This window comes from Aquarana catesbeiana, linkage group LG04 (assembly GCF_042186555.1).
Source record: "Aquarana catesbeiana isolate 2022-GZ linkage group LG04, ASM4218655v1, whole genome shotgun sequence".
Classification (NCBI taxonomy): Eukaryota; Metazoa; Chordata; class Amphibia; order Anura; family Ranidae; genus Aquarana; species Aquarana catesbeiana.
In genome coordinates, this window is record NC_133327.1 from 111,995,313 (window position 1) to 112,012,848 (window position 17,536).

General features: G+C 41.3%; 1 protein-coding gene across 2 annotated transcripts in view; it reads right to left on the minus strand.

Annotated features, from left to right (window-relative positions):
* Positions 1-2,973: 2,973 nt before the first annotated feature.
* The window catches only part of ACP1 (acid phosphatase 1), a 49,752-nt gene continuing 35,189 nt past the window's right edge, over positions 2,974-17,536 (minus strand). For both annotated transcript variants that reach the window (XM_073625464.1, XM_073625463.1), the window contains exons 5-6: positions 5,374-5,479; positions 2,974-3,280 (exon numbers count right to left, since the gene is read on the minus strand). In XM_073625464.1, the coding sequence (XP_073481565.1) occupies positions 3,203-3,280; positions 5,374-5,479 (184 nt within the window). In that variant the 3' untranslated portion in view covers positions 2,974-3,202. The remainder of the gene's footprint in view (positions 3,281-5,373; positions 5,480-17,536) is intronic.

Below are 17,536 nucleotides of genomic sequence, written 5' to 3' on the forward strand. Positions count from 1 at the left end.
GGGTGTTCTGAGGTTGCAAATAGGACTTGTTGCTTTTTGGCCACCTTCACTCCTGGCAGATCTGCACCCCCTCCTCATTTAGGTGCAGTCTGTCCCTTCTATAAAGCTGGTAACCGACTGAAAAGTTGGCCCAGTTCTCCAGGAACCCAAACTCTTCCTTTCTACACCAGCTCCTCAGCCACTGGTTTACTAACTTAATCTCCCACTGCCTTTTTGGTGTTTGGCTCGAAGTACCGGTAGTATTTCTGAAAATACTACCTTACATAGTTACATAGTAGGTGAGGTTGAAAAAAGACACAAGTCCATCAAGTCCAACCTATGTGTGTGATTATGTGTCAGTATTACATTGTATATCCCTGTATGTTGCGGTCATTCAGGTGATTATCTAATAGTTTCTTGAAGCTATCAATGCTCCCCGCTGAGACCACCACCTGTGGAAGGGAATTCCACATCCTTGCTGCTCTTACAGTAAAGAACCCTCTACGTAGTTTAAGGTTAAACCTCTTTTCTTCTAATTGTAATGAGTGGCCACGAGTCTTATTAAACTCTCTTCTGCGAAAAAGTTTTATCCCTATTGTGGGGTCACCAGTACAGTATTTGTAAATTGAAATCATATCCCCTCTCAAGCGTCTCTTCTCCAGAGAGAATAAGTTCAGTGCTTGCAACCTTTCCTCATAACCAAGATCCTCCAGACCCTTTATTAGCTTTGTTGCCCTTCTTTGTAATCGCTCCATTTCCAGTACATCCTTCCTGAGGACTGGTGCCCAGAACTGGACAGCATACTCCAGGTGCGGCTGGACCAGAGCCTTGTAGAGTGGGAGAATTATCGTTTTATCTCTTGCGTTGATCCCCCTTTTAATGCATGCCAATATTCTGTTTGCTTTATTAGCAGCAGCTTGGCATTGCATGCCATTGCTGAGCCTATCTACTAGGACCCCCAGGTCCTTTTCCATCCTAGATTCCCCCAGAGGTTCTCCCCCCAGTGTATAGATTGCATTCATATTTTTGCCACCCAAATGCATTATTTTACATTGAACCTCATTTGCCATGTAGTCGCCCACCCCATTAATTTGTTCAGGTCTTTTTGCAAGGTTTCCACATCCTGCGGAGAAGTTATTGCCCTGCTTAGCTTAGTATCGTCTGCAAATACAGAGATTGAACTGTTTATCCCATCCTCCAGGTCGTTTATAAACAAATTAAATAGGATTGGTCCCAGCACAGAACCCAGGGGAACCCCACTACCCACCCCTGACCAACAACGGTCTGGCAATCACTTGACTGAGTTCCCTAAGTACCCTCGGATGCAAGCCATCTGGTCCCGGTGATTTATTAATGTTAAGTTTCTCAAGTCGAATTTTAATTCTGTCCTCTGTTAACCATGGAGGTGCTTCCTGTGTTGTGTCATGAGGATAAACACTGCAGTTTTGGTTACTGAAGCCCCCCGATTCACTTGTGAAGACTGAGGAGAAGAATAAATTCAATACCTTCGCCATCTCCCCATCCTTTGTAACCAGATGTCCTTCCTCATTCTTTATGGGGCCAATATGGTCTGTCCTCCCTTTTTTACTGTTTACATACTTAAAGAATTTCTTGGGATTTTTTTTGCTCTCCTCCGCTATGTGTCTTTCACCTTGGAGGTCCCTTTGCTCAATTTAGCTCCTAAATCCCTAAAATTGTTTTTTAGGACACGCCATCAATTGCCTCCTTTGTTCTCCTCCGTCACCGTAGTGTCATGAAAAGATAATTGGACCCATAGCGCGATTCCGTATTAATATGTTTATTTGCACAAGTTAAACACTTACGAGAATCCAGCCCCGGATTCTCGTAAGTGTTTTACTTGTTGCGCAAATGAACATATTAATACGGAATCACACTATGGGCCCAATTATTATCATTTCATGACACAAAGCCACTGCCCGAATGCAAGCACATTTTTAGCAGCACTTATTTCACTCAGTGGATATGATTTTCAAATGTTTGATATAAACTGATGGACTTTTTTCATTGAATTTATGAGCATTAAGCATCACTAATGCATATTTGCTGTGTATTACAATTTGATTGATTTGTGCACATTAGCACTTATTTGGATGTGTTTTTTTTAAGTTTTAATTTTCAGTAAGCATATGATATATTAATTAATGCACAATTGCTACATTATAGCACTTTGATTGATTTAATGCACTTTACTTATTTTTGTTGTTGATTAATTTCACGTTTTTGGTATATACTGTGGCACACCAGATTATACCTCACACTAGCAGCGCCAATTCCACTTAACCCCAATATATATTTTCATTCAGTTGGCCATCTACCTGCTGGTGGCCGATTGTAGTGGCGGCAGCAGCTATTACTACCTAATCTAGTCCATAGAGCGGAACTTTATTTCCTTTCTTTAAAATAATACCTAGCAATCTTGTCTGGAAGATCCTCGTTCGGACAATTCTAGTTATAGAGTCCTTCTGTCCCAATTATACGTCTGCATTTTTACAGGGTCACACAGGCATCTGAAGATGCACAAGTGACTATTTTTACACACATTACACAGGCATGATCCACTGCTGTCACAATAAGGAAACTTGTTCTGAAAAATGCCATTCAGCCATTGGTACGATGCATGCATACAGAAAGGAAGTGTCTGCAAAAGGGGGCGCAGGGAATCTTCAGCACTATAGTGCAACAGAGTATGAAAATATGATGAAAACAATATTTTAAATTACAAAAAAGGCAATAGTATAAGACACACAGTGCTTTAGCAAACTAGATATCATTCAGTTAGGGTTTACATTAAAAAAAAAAAAAAAAAAATATATATATAAATATGTATAAATATACGTATAATATATATGTATAAATATACATACACACACACACAGACAATGACTTTGAAATTACACCAATATGTAAAAAGGCTTTAAGAGAAGTGGTTTAGATTTAATAAGCATTAAAAACACATAACATGCAGGCAAAGCATCTTGTAAATTAAAATTGACTTTATTTTGTGATTTGGTATTAAATACCTTTTGGATTCTGTATAGTATACTAAATTTCTGAAACTGAGAAGTATGACATGAAATACTTGAACATTGCTGTATAAATTAAACATCTGGCCTTGCTATATGGTAAAATACAAGACTAAAAGATGAATTTACTATTAGAACAGAACAGAGACATCTTCAACTATCATGACTGGTGAGTGGTACTAGGAGCACTTCTCTAAAAATGATTTACAGCATCTAAGGCACTGTTGGTAGACGGTCTCAAAGTCTTCATCGCTGCCCTGGAAACAGAGGGAGATCAAGAGGATTACATACAAAAAAAAAAAAAAAAAAAAAAAAAAAAAAAGAAGGTTCAGGTTAGTTATCACTGTTCACAATTTGTTTTGTCAACTATACAACATGTGGCAACATAGACAATTCACCATATGTAGGCAAAATCTACGATGCATTTTGAAGGACATGCAGTGGGAGAACACAATCGTTGCATACTTGTTGAAGGTCAATAAAAACAAAAAAACAAAAAAAAAACAAACCATACAAAACACACTGAACACAGAAGACATAGAACTTGCTTAAAATCTGAACTACAACCGTTGTTAGAAAGGAGGTCAGAAACAGCAGCCTCTTTCTTTTATGCTAGGTTTTCTTGAGATATTCAATAGATGTGATGGTGGTGGGGGTGGGTACTTCACTTTTTCCATATTTTATGTTACAGCCTTACTCCAATATGGATTAAATTATTTTCCTAACAAAATCCATAAATACCCCATAATGACAAAATTAAAAGTTTGTTTGAAATCTATCTATATACACAGATTTCAAACAAACTTTTAATTTTGTCAATATATATATATATATATATATATATATATATATATATATATATATATATATATATATATATATATATATATATATATATTTATATATATTTATTTCACAGCCTTTGCTGAAGCACCTTTGGCACCAATTGCAGCCTCAAGTCTTTTTGAGTATTATGATCAGATCTCTCCATAGTTGTTCAAATTGGGTTCAAGTCTGGGCTCTGGCTGAGCCACTCAAGGACATTCACAGAGTTATCCCATAGCCACTCCTTTGTTATCTAAATTTCTTTCATTAACCGATGATGGAGGCCACTGTGCTCATTGGGACCTTCAATGCTGCAGACATTTTTCTGTACCCTTCCTCAGATCTGTGCCTCAATATAATCCTGTCTTGGTGGTCTACAGACAATTCCTTGGACTTTGTGGCTTGGTTTGTGCTCTGACATGCACTGTTAACTGTGTGGGCCCTTATATAGACAAGCATGTGCCTTTCCAAATCATGTCCAATCAACTGAATTTACCACAAGTGGACTCCAATCAAGTTGTAGAAACATCTCAAGGATGATCAGTGGAAACAGGATGTGCCTGAGCTCAATTTTGAGTGTCATGGCAAAGGCTGTGAATACTTATGTACAAGTGTTTTTTTTATTTTTAATAAATTTGCAAAGATTTCAAACAAAAAACTTCTTTCATGTTGTCATTATGAGGTATTGCTTGTAGAATTTTGAGGAAAATAATGAATTTAATCCATTTTGGAATGAGGCTGTAACATAACAAAATGTGGGAAAAAGTGAAGCACTGTGAATACTTTCCGGGTGCACTGTAGGTAGACTGGGCACAGCTGATGACAATACTTGAGATAACACTGGTAACTGGCAAAACAGATATGCTTTTGACTGTATATTTAACAGCCCAAAAGTGAAAAAATAAGAAAAGTCAATTTTTAGGATATACATACACCTAAAAATATGCCGAAAAGTGTTCAAGCTGACTGCAATATTCTAATGTAATTGAATGCCTTGGGAACCTGAAATCCTGACATCAGAGGGAGAAATATATAAATAAAAAAAAGGTGCCTACGCTTCTATTTCGAGATGCTGAGGGTAAATTACCCCAGTGGGAATACAGACAGCTTTAAAAATGTGAGAGGTTCTAACCCTACACCAATAAAAAAAAAAAAAAAAAAAAAAAAAGAATTGCCTTATAAGTTGAGTGTTAATATGTATTCAGCAATTTCAGGGGTGTAAATATAATCACAAAAGATCTACGGGATCACCATCGGTGACCATATTTATGCATATTTCTCTCCAAGCCTTTGTAGTGCAATTTGAAAAAGTACTATGGTGCTACCTTCAACAGTAGCATGCTCAAGTATTTGAAAATTACAATAATTATAACTCCTCCCAATCACAAGGCTATATAAAAAACACTCTTGACCGTAGCAAAGCTTCAGTGCTCCTTGCATCAGGCAAACCGTAAATCAAGACAATTTTGGTTTTGTGCATTTTTGTCATTCAAACAGAGCTAGCGAAAGGGTTTAACACACTTACATAATATGGATCTTCAATAATGAGCCGCTTCTGTGGATCATAGCTTCCAAGAAGTTCAATTTTAGCTTTGCAGTTCTGTACTTGACCACATTTACGTTTCAGATCTCTGAAGACGAAACAGAAGCAAAATATGAAAAACAAACTGGCTGTAATGGTGTTCAACAACAATTACTTGAAAAACAGTCTGCTAAATTCTTTTTCCCTAAAAATGAAGGGGCAGGACAAATGGTAAACAAAAACGGACATGTTTTATGTAGCCTCACCAAACTGACATAACAGGATATGATATCAGTAACAGCTAACTTTAGAAAAGGAAGGGCAGATTCATATAGTCTATAAAGCAAACGTATACGTGCCATGCAATCAAAAATGAAATATATACCAATAATGAGATCCTGTGTATATATAAAACATACAAAACCTAATATAGCATATACATAAAAGTCTTATATACAGTGTCAGAATAAAACCACAACCCAGTGGACTTATTTCTTCTTGGTGAAACAGTCTCTGTCATTTCAATCCAATCTCTATTATCCTTAATCAAGCACCCGTGCTCCACCACCAATTGTGCAGAGTGCCCTCACCTTCTTATTAGGGCCCACATCACAAAGGTCTATAATGCTGAAGGACACTTCTAATGCACTCAAACAATCCAGGTCTCATTCCCTCTTCCCCATATGGCTTCTCTAGAGATCCAAGTATATACCCCTTCATATGACATCCTGGACTTTGAGTGGAGATATCTGAATGATGCCTGCAGCTACAAGCATCATTCAGATAACTTCTTTTTCTGCCGGTGATTCCATGCACTGTAAAAACAATCATAGCTGCCACTTTGAAAATCATAGCAGGTTCAGACGCTTGATTGTTTTTACAGGCAGGAGGGAACATTTACCCCCCCCCCCCGGCCTGTGCAAATCGGCGAGGCGCAACTTTATAAATTCACGTCCAGCCTCAGCAGTTGTAAACACTGCTGTTGCCTTGGCTGGGAAGCCTAGATAGTTTTTTTCCTCTTTTTGATTTTAGGCTTCCCAGCCTAGAGGCAAGATCTGGGGACTTATACACCCCAGATAAATCGCTGTAAAGAGGACCTGTCATGCCCTATTCCTATTACAAGTGATGTTTACATTCCTTGTAATAGGAATAAAAGTGATAAAAAAAAAAAAAAAGTAAAGCACCCCCTTGCAGAAGCGAATGCATACATACGTTGCACGCGCATATGTAAGCAGCGTTCAAACACCACATGTAAGGTAACGCCGCGAACAATAGAGTGAGAGCAATAATTCTAGCCCTAGACCTCCTCTAACTCTAAACAGGTAACCTGTAAAATTTTTTAAAAGCGTCGCCTATTGAGATTTATAAGTTCTGAAATTTGGTGCCATTCCACGAGTGTGCACAATTTTAAAGCGTGACATGTTGGGTATCTATTTACTCGTCTTCACATCTGTTACATGCAAAAAAAAAAAATTGGGTTAACCTTAGCATTTTTTTTTTTCCAGTTCATGAAAGTTTTTTTTTCCAAAAAAAAAAACCCATTGAAAATGCTGTGCGACATAAAAAGTTGCAACAACCACCATTTTATTCCCTATGGTCTCTGCTAAAAAAACAAAAAAAATAACATAAAATGTTTGGGGGTTCCGAGTAATTTTCTAGCAAAAAAATATGATTTTTACATGAAGGAGAGAAGTGTCAGAATTGGCCTAGGTGGCAAGTGGTTAAGGCAGGGGTCCTCAAACTACGGCCCGCCAAAATCTTTTACCCGGCCCGCCCTGTCGTTCGGGCAACTGGAGTCCCCACAATGCACATCCCGCCCAGGGTGATCCATTCCGCGTAGACCCCGCCCCATAGGGGGAAACAGGACCAATCTCAGGCACTGTCCAGGGTGGGGGGTGAAGAGACAGAGCCCGCAAGGGTGATCACAAGGATAATCCTGGCGGCTGCCTGTTGAAAACGGTTAGTCTCCCGGCGCTCCTCTCTCTAATCCCCTTGCATTGCAGGGGCCGGCTGCACTCCAGAGGGGCCAGCTGGGCTCCGGAGGGGGCGCCTGCGTGGCTGGGCACTGGTCTGAATCTGACTTCAGCTGCATGAATTAAAATGCATGAATAGTGTTTAATCTGCATTAGGCACATGGGACTATTCATTCTTATTGATATTAAAAGCGGAGGTCCGCCCACCGCTGCAAAAATTAAAAAAAAGTCAGCAGCTACACATGCTGCTGGCTTTTAATAATAGGAAACTTACCTGTCCTGGAGTCCAGCAATGTCGGCACCGCAGCTGTTTCCATTAGCTGTCGGGTGCATGCCGCTGGCATTGCGGGTAAGGGAACCCAGCAGTGTAGTCTTACAGCTTCATGCCGGGAACCCTACTGCGCATGTGCGAGGCTCCACTTCTCTCTCTCCTACTGGCCCAGCAAAAGGGGAGGAGGAGGGAGCCGAGCGGTGACATCAATATCCATGGCTGTGGGTTCGGGAAGTGGGAACAGGATACCTGTCATAGACAGGTCCCCCCCCCCCCCAAAAAGGTGCCCGGGGGGGGGCTAGACGGACGGACATTTTTTGGGTAAACTCCACTTTAGCACTTAAACTGCTACAAGAAAGATTTTTTTTGAAGAAAATGTATTACAAAGCAAAGGAGAGAACAGTAATCGCTGCAGAAGATACTAAGCTAAGCAGGGCAATAACTTCTCTGCAGGATGTGGAAACTTTGCAAGAAGATCTGAACAAATTAATGGGGTGGGCAACTACATGCAAATGAGGTTTAATGTAGAAAAACGTAAAATAATGCATTTGGGTGGCAAAAATATGAATGCAATCTAAACACTGGGGGGAGAATCTCCGGGGGAATCTAGGATGGAAAAGGACCTGGCATTGCATGATAGGCTCAGCAATAACATGCAATGCCAAGCTGCTGCTAACAAAGCAAACAGAATGCTGGCATGCATAAAAAAAAAAAAAAAAAAAGGATTAACTCCAGGGATAAAGCGATAATTCACCCACTCTACAAGACTCTGGTCCGACCACACCTGGAATATGCTGTCCAGTTCTGGGCACCAGTCCTCAGGAAGGATGTACTGGAAATGGAGCGAGTACAAAGAAGGGCAACAAAGCTAATAAAAGGGTCTGGAGGACATTAGTTATGAAGAAAGGTTGCGAGCACTGAATGTATTCTCTCTGAAAAAGAGGAGATGCTTGAGAGGGGATATGATTTTAATTTGCAAATACCATACTGGTGATCCCACAATAGGGCTAAAACTTTTTCGCAGAAGGGAGTTTAACAAAACACGTGGCCACTCATTAACATTATAAGAAAAAGAGGTTTAACATTAAACTACGCAGAGGGTTCTTTACTGTAAGAGGAGTGACAAGGATGTGGAATTCCCTTCCACAGTTGGTGGTCTCAGCGGGGGGCATCGATAGTTTAAAAAACTACTATACAAGCACCTGAGCGACCACAACATACAGGGATATACAATGTAATACTGACATATAATCACACACATATTTTGGACTTGATGGACTGGTGTCTTTTTTCAACCTCATCTACTATGTAACTATGCAATACTGAAAACAATTATGCCAAACTTTTGGAGTGCTTAAAAGAGGAACTGAACTCTGGAAGCCGTCCAAAAAAACAAAAAAAAGGCAGGTAGAGGAAAAGCCTAGTCAGCAGCATTACCTCTGGGCTCTCTGCAGCGGATCTTTCCCCATTACACACTTACCATGCCTTGTTATACACCATTGCTGTGTGGAGGCAGCAATCTTGGTAGAGGCATGGCTTTTGCTTCCTGAAGTCAGACTACAGGAAGAAGAGCAGTGGACAGTACAGCACTGACATCACCAAATCTCCCGAGACCTGTAGTCAGACACAGCAATATGTTGGATCTTACACTGCAGATAAGCAGCTAGAGGAAACAGCTGCTTGAGGCTGAAAAATTAGTCTAAAAGAAGCAGTGGCCGAAAGACAGATGCACAGCCAACCGGCATCTAGACAATGGAGAGAAATTTCCTTTTAATGAACTGGAGCTAAAAGGGACAGAAAAACAATGTCCTGGTTGAGGTGAAAGGTAGAAACTACCTTAGGCCAGTAGTCCTAGGACTCAAATCACCTTGTCCCTATGCAAAATCAAAGGGTTTCTAGCGGGAAAGGGCCACCAGTTCTGACACTCAACTCGAAGAGGTGATGGCTACAAGAAACACCACCTTGTGGGTGAAAAACAGAGAGGAATACATCTAACAGGTTTGAATGACAGTTTGTAAAGTGCAGAGAGAACTAGATTTAGCTCCCATGGAGTCACATGGGAACAGACGGGGGAAGTTATACATTATAACCCTTCTACAAACGTCTTAAAGAGTGAGAAGCCAACATTCTCCGAAACAGAAATCTGATCCTTGATACTTCTGACAGCCAAAAGACAAATTCAGATCCAGCTCTAGGAAGAGGAGGATTTGTCCAACAGAGAAACTCCTGGAATAGAACACCTGAGACTAGCTCTTAGTGAAGTATGCCTTCTATGTCCAATGATAGACCTTGTGGATAGAAGACTTCCTACCTTTTAGCATCACAGGTATCACAGACTTAGAGCTGTCCCATCCCTCAGAATCTAGGCTTCAATGGTCAAGCTGTGCCAGTGACTGAAGTAAGTTGAAAAAATTATTTATATTGATCAGAAGTTGGAGAAGACTCATGATGACCAAGTTGCCTGAACAAACAGTGTCTCCAGGGCTGTTTCTGAACCTTGAGAGGCTAGCATTCGTCATGAGAATCTTTCAAAAGATGGAAAGGAAGAACTTGTGAGTCCAGAGCCAAAAAAGAGAGTGATAAACTGGTCAACAGTGACAAACTAATTGCTTTGTAAAGAGACCAAGTCAATTTGTCCCATAATAGATATCACAGTCTTAGAGCTGTCCCATCCCTCAGAACCTGGGATGCAACAGACATGCCAGTGACTGAAGCAGGGTGACAAAATGAGTGCTTTGGACAGTGCCCGTGGAACGTCTGCCAGGACTCTTACCACATAAGCCTGACATCTGCCCGGGCCAATAGACAGCAATAGGGGTCACCAAATTGACCTTCATCTTGATCCTGCGAAGCAGATGAGGAAGACGTTTCAGAAAGAGGGCATAGATCAGGGTGTACCGATTCCACCTTTTCAGTTTGTTGTTGAGCACTCCAGCACAGGTCCAGGAGCTTCCTGCCGACTGTCTATGTCTGGAATGTACACTGAGAAAAAAAATGGAATGTGAAGATCTGCCCAGGACAGGATTTGCTCTAGCTCTGTTGCCTTAGTAAGACCTCTGATTCTTTCTGGATAATTGACACGCTATGCCACTAAATTCATATTGGATGATCCTCAAGATGGATGGTGAAAAACGCTGTAGAGATAGCGCTATCCACTGCAGTTCTGGAATATTGATCAGAAATTGGAGAGAAGACTCTCACGATGCACAGGCAGGGTGTCCAGGGCTCCTGCTGAACCTTGAGAGGCTAGCATTCGTTGAGGATCTTCCAAAATATAAAAAAGGAAGATCTTCTGACTGTAGAGCCAAAAAGAGAAGGACAGACTGGTCATCAGTGACAAGCTAGCTGCTTTCTCCACAATAAACAGAATGTTGTGTTAAAGAGGTCTAAAGTAAAACCGTCAAAAGTGGCTATCAACAGGACTAGGATTATCATGCAAAAGTGGAGAGTAGGATCTCTAGAGAACTGAAGAGTTTGAACCCGAGGCCGAAGAGTCTGAAATTTCAATTGTGAAAAGAAGTACACTGGTCTGAGCTGTGTCCAGGACAAGACCCAGATAATCCAATCAATTAGTAGGTTCCAGTGACAATTTATGAAGGTTCAGGGTCCATCCAAACTGCTGTAACATCCTGACAGTTAACATGTTGAATGACAGAGCCCACTTCAATTGTTACCTCAACAGGAGTTCCAACTACACATCTCACAATGGGGATGCCACAAGAGCACAGCAGAGCCATTACTGGAACCAGCACTTTCCAGAGGGCTTGATGGGGATCTGCTAATCTGTATGTTGACAGAGAAAATGTTGGAGGTGAGAATCTGGGGTAGGGAAAGGAAATATAACTACAGTTTGTAGTCCTGAGGTAAGAGCTGTCCATGCATCCGCAAAGGTTGCCAAATATTTCCCTCTTTACGGAAAGTGGGGACACACCTTCATGCTGAGGAAGGCTTGTCTGAGGATTTGGCAGACTGAGTGCCAGGCCCTAGGGGTGGACTTGGAGTCAACCTTGGGGGGAGGTAAAGGGAGTGGAGAAACAAAAAGGGATGTTTCTCAACAGTCAAAGAGGGAGATGACATCTGTTTATTAAAGTGGAGTTCCACCCACTTTTACAACTCTTCAGCATCCCTTACTAAACTGTGCACTGTAAACGAATTGGATATTTTTTATTTTTTTTTCTCAGCACCTACTGTATATCTGCTGTATTCATTTTTCACTTCCTCCTCCCTGGCCGCGGCCCATCGCATCATTTCTGGGAGGGGGCGGAAACTTCCTCTGAAACTGCCATTGCTATGGAAACCTGACCTGAAACCTATTACACTGCTTGTGCTGCACTGAGCATGTGCGAGATCTGCAAGGATGAGATCCAGGAAGAAATACAGTCTGGCTTCAGATGCCCACACTTAAGATGGCCACGGCCTGCTGTAAGTTTATAAAATAACAAACTACTGCTATAAACTAACAAAACAGACCTTAGTTTACAGACTAACTTTACTAGAATACATTAAGCTTGTGTATTATAGGGGTATTTTTATTTAAAAAGTATAATTTCGCCCGGAACACCAATTTAAGCTTCTTCAGAAAATGCTAGATGCTCTTGCCACCTACAGCATTAAATATTGACAATATTATCAATAGCCAGTCCAAAGAGACATTGTCCCTTGCAGGCTCTGTGGACTAAACACTTTTATGTATACATACAGACATAAAAGACAGGCGGGCGCGGAAAATTATACTAGAGGTTCAAGCAAACAGTAACAACTGAAGTTTAATGCTATAGCCATTTGCAAGCATTCCATAAGCAAGGAACCAATCACAGCAGTGGTTAGATCCCTTAAGAGATTTTGATCAGACATGGTTTGATAAATTAACCACTTGATGACTGCCTTACGCATATATACTGCGGCAAGGCGGCTCGGCTGCTCAAACCGACATACCTGTACGGCGGTGTGCATGTGGCACTGCGGGCGTGCGATCACGGTGAAGAGAGGCAGAACAGGGATCTGCCTATATAAACAAGGCGGATCCCCATTCTAACGGGGAGGAGAGAGGGATCAGCTGTTCCTAGTGATCAGGAACAGTGATCTCTCTCTACTCCCAGTCAGTCCGTCCCCTTAACGGTTAGAAACACCTCCCTAGGGAACACTTAACCCCTTGATCACCCCCTAGTGTAACCCCCTTCCCTTGACATTTTACAGCGATAAGTGCATTTTTATAGCACCGATTACTGTATTCGTGTCACTAGTCACCAAAGGGTGTCACTTGTCAGATTTGTCCGCCGCAGTGTTGCAGACCTGCTAAAAAACACAGATTCCTGCCATTACTAGTAAAAGCAATAAAAAATAAATTAATTAAAAATTCCCTAAATCTTTTCCCTATTTTGTAGACGCTATAACAACTTTTGCTCAAACCAATCAATATATGCTTATTGCGATTTTTTACCAAAAATATGTAGCAGAATATACATTGGCCTAAACTGATGAACAAAATTTGTTTTTTTTTTTTTTGGATATGTATTATAAACACAAATTAAAAAATAGTTTCCTTCTTCAAATTGGTCAGTTTTTTTCTTTATAGCGCAAAAAATAAAAACCGCAGAGGTGATCAAATACCACCAATACTCTCCCCCCCCCCCAACTTACACACTCTAAATGTACAACCCATCAACCGATTACCACCCACCTAATCTCAATTTCAACCTATAGCTCTGCCCATTCACTCTCACGACTACTTTTTCTCTCATTAGGACCTACTGAGTATTGTTTACGATTGACACTTAAACCTCTCTTTACCACACAGTTTCTAAAAAACTCCTCTCTAGCCCTAAACCAACTCTTCTCCCCCTACCCTTTCTACACAACCCCCCTCATACTCACAACCCAGTGATAGCCCTCTTCTTAGCCATATACAAGAATATATCTAGACAGACAACCATACCCACAATGACTCCACTACATCTAAACTCTAAACTAGCGAACATTAAAATTAGTTTCCCTCAATGCAAAAGCAACAAAATCTACCAGAAAAAAAAAAAATGGATCACAACTACTACTATAAATGCGCAAAATTAACGCAGATATAATCCTTCTCCAGGAAACACATTTCAGGTCCAATAATATCCCTAAACTCACAAAGACTTCCGAAAGGCTTACCATGCAATCAACATGTTAGCCAAAATGAAAGGAGTTTCCATCCTAATATCCAAACGCCTCCCCATAGAAATATCAGATTCCCTAATCGATGAAGAAGGATGCTACATATGTATCAAAGGTTCTGTATGGGGAAGACCAATAATCGTAGCAAACATCTACAGCCCCAACTCCACCCAAGTTAGTTTTTTCCCCTGACATATCAATGATCCTAACATCCTTCCAATCGGACATTCTAATACTGGGAGGAGATTTTAACATAGCCCTAAACCCACTCGAAGACACATCCTCAGGAACTTCTTCTCCACCCTACAGAGCCCTCCGCCAATTTAAGATTCAACTACAAGACTTACTCTAATGCCCTGTACACACGAGCGGACTTTGACCAGACTGGTCAGACGGACTGAATCCAGCAGACAATCCGACCGTGTGTGGGCTTCATCGGACCTTCAGCGGACTGTTTGTCGAAAATCTGACGGACTTTAGATTTGGAAAATGTTTCAAATCTTTACGTCGGGACTCCGCCGGACTCAGTTGCTATTGAAAAATCCGCTCGTCTGTATGCTAGTCCGACGGATGAAAACCGACGCTAGTGCAACTATAGGCTACTGGTTATGAACTTCCTTATTTTGGTCCGGTTGTACGTCATCACGTACGAATCCGTCGGACTTTGGTGTGATCGGGTGTAGGCAAGTCCATTCGTTCGAAAATCCATCAGAAGTACGTCGAAAAGACTGTCGGACCTTTGTTGCCGAAAAATCCGCCCATGTGTATAGGGCATTACACGATTCCTACCCTGCACCCTAGAGTAAGAGTTTATACCTTCTATTCTCCACCCCCAACCATTACTCCAGAACAAAATAACTCTTTATCACGCAAAAAGACCTCCCACTACTCTCTAAAACAACTATCAAACCCATGTTCATCTCCGATCACTGCAAAATAACACTTTCAGAACAATTACAATTCACCAAAACCTTGAAACTAGACACGTCACTACTCACCGACCCTACCCGCACCTCCACAAATCAATAAACACATTCCCGACTTCTTTGAAACAAATAATATCCCTGGCACAAACCCCCTGACCCAATGGGAAGCACACAAATGTGTTATTAGGGGTACACTCCTGAAAAAGGCAGCCATCCGTAAACGGGCCAAACAGGAGTTTATTAACGCTCTGCTGAGGCAAATACAGAACCTTGAACAGACCCACAAACTAACCAAAGCCGACGCACCCAAACAGAATTAGAACAAATGCGCTCGCCTAAGAGGGCTTTCACACTGCAGCACCGTGTCCTTAGCTCGGCTCATTTTTGCGGTGCTTTAGTGGCGTTTGTCGACTGCTATCGGGGCGGTTTTTACCAAAAAAAAAAAAAAGAAAAGCGCTTTGGAAGCTCTGCCCATTCAGTGCAATGGACAAGGGTGTTTTGAGAACGCTAAATTCAGCGATCCCAAGCTGCCCCAAAGATGCTGCTTGCAGGACTTTTCCCTAACGTCCCGCAAGCGCATCGCCCCAGTGTGAAAGCACACTGCACAAAATGCGAGGCAGTTTTCAGGCGCTTTTTAGTAGCTATTTCAAGTGTTAAAACGCCTGAAACTGCCTCAGTGTGAAAGGGGTCTAAGGGAAGAACTTGGGAGGAAAGTATAGTCCAAAACCAATCCCCCAGAAAATAGCACACAAAATAAATGGCCCCTTAACAATTGAATAATTTAAAAACAGCCGATAAACAAATGAAAGCTGGAAAAAGCCCAGGCCCTGACGGCTTTTGCATGACTTATTATAAAACTTTTACAGAATTACTAATGGACCCCTTTTTAGGAGCATTTAACCAGTTGTCACAAACCAAACATCCCACCTAACAGTTTGCTAGAAGCCCACATCTCTGTCATCCCAAAAGCTGGAAAAGACCATGAAGTGATTTCTAACTACCGCCCCATCTCACTCCTTAATACAGACTTAATTTTTTTGTTACAAAAAAACTTGGCCAACCGCCTTCACCCCTTGCTCACAAAAATTAACAATAGATCAATAGGATTCATCCCAGGCAGAGAGGCTAGGGTTAATACACTAAAAGCATTAAAACATCCACCATTGGCTCACCAAATGCAAACTCCCAGGCTTTTTCCTATCCATCCCACAGCGAAAGTATGTGTAAATGGCTTCCTGTCAAACGCCTTCTCCATCAAAAACGACACACGCCAAGGCTGCCCCCTATCCCCACTGCTGTTTATTCTAACTCTTGAACCCTATGTCGGCTATGCGAAAACACAGACATACGAGGAACAGTGGCAAACAAACATTTCAAGTTCCCACATGCCTATCCAAACTCTCTTCAAAAAACTCAGTCACTCCTTATGACCAGCACAGAAGATCTTAAAAAATTGAATAAATCACATTTTTCTTGGCTCGGCAGAGTGACAATGATTAAAATGAACATCCTACCTCGTATACTTTATCTCCTCCAAACATTACCCATCAAGCTACTGAACACTTTCATACAATCTTTCAAAAAAAGCCTGTAGAACCTTTCTATGGAACCAAAGCCGCCCTAGAATTAGATACACACAACTAATAAAACCCAAAACCAAAAATGAGGGACAGGCCTACCCGACATTCAGTACTACTACTGGTCCTGCAACGCATCGTAGACTGGCACATTTACCACTAGATAAAGGACTGGGTAGTATTGGAGAACTCTTTTTCTGTCCACCCCATAGGCAGCGTCCCATGGATCCATAGCAATCTTATGCCAAAGGACCTAACAGAACACCCCACCATTGGTCCTTCTCTACAATGTTTCACCAAAACTTGCCGCAAACTCAACCTTTCCAAGATTCCGGGCCCTCTATCACCATTACTAATGAATCCAGAATTCCCTCTAGGGATGACCTCTCACCCACTCACAAACAACCAACCAGACCTCCTCTAAGATGGTAGGTTATATTCCCAGGAAAACATGAAGACACACGGGACCGACTTACATTTAAGCACTCTGGGATACATGCAAATCAAGCATTACATAAACTCTATCCAACGCACAACTGATCTGTCCAAAGCCTTTACCTTTTAACCCCTTTAGAAAAAAAAAAAAAAACACTATGTTTAAGTCACACACATCAACGTCATGTCATTTCAACCTTACACAACATGCTGTGGGAAAACGCTCAGACCAACGATGGGAAAGCCTGTAAAGCCTGGGCTCAAGATCTTTCACATAAACCTAACAAACACTAACTGGGAAAAAAATATATCACCACGTTCATAAGGGATCCATTAATGTTTCTATCCAAGAGAACAATTATAAAATCTTATCCCGCCGGTATCACACCCCCTCTATTCTACGCAGGCTCAACCCCTCCATTTTAGACCAATGCTTGAGATGTCAACAAACAAGTGACCTACTACACATTTGGTGGGAATGCCCACTAATCCAATCCTTTTGGAAAATGGTTCATGAACGAATCAAAAAAATAACCACATGCTCTCTAGACTTTACACCTGAGCAAATCCTACTTCATCATCATGTCTCAAGAGACACACCATACCACAAATCTCTAGCCATGATGTTAGTCAACGCAGCTAAACAGTGCATTACCAAACTGTGGGGCACTCCCAAAAACCCCTTTGTCAGAATGGTACAAACTCATAGATAAAATAGTTGGGATGGAAGAACTAATTTCAATCTCACAAAACTCCCCTCTCAAATTCTCTGCTACATGGGCCTGTTGGACACTTCCAGTTCTCCAAGGAATACCATCAAACATTGAGCCT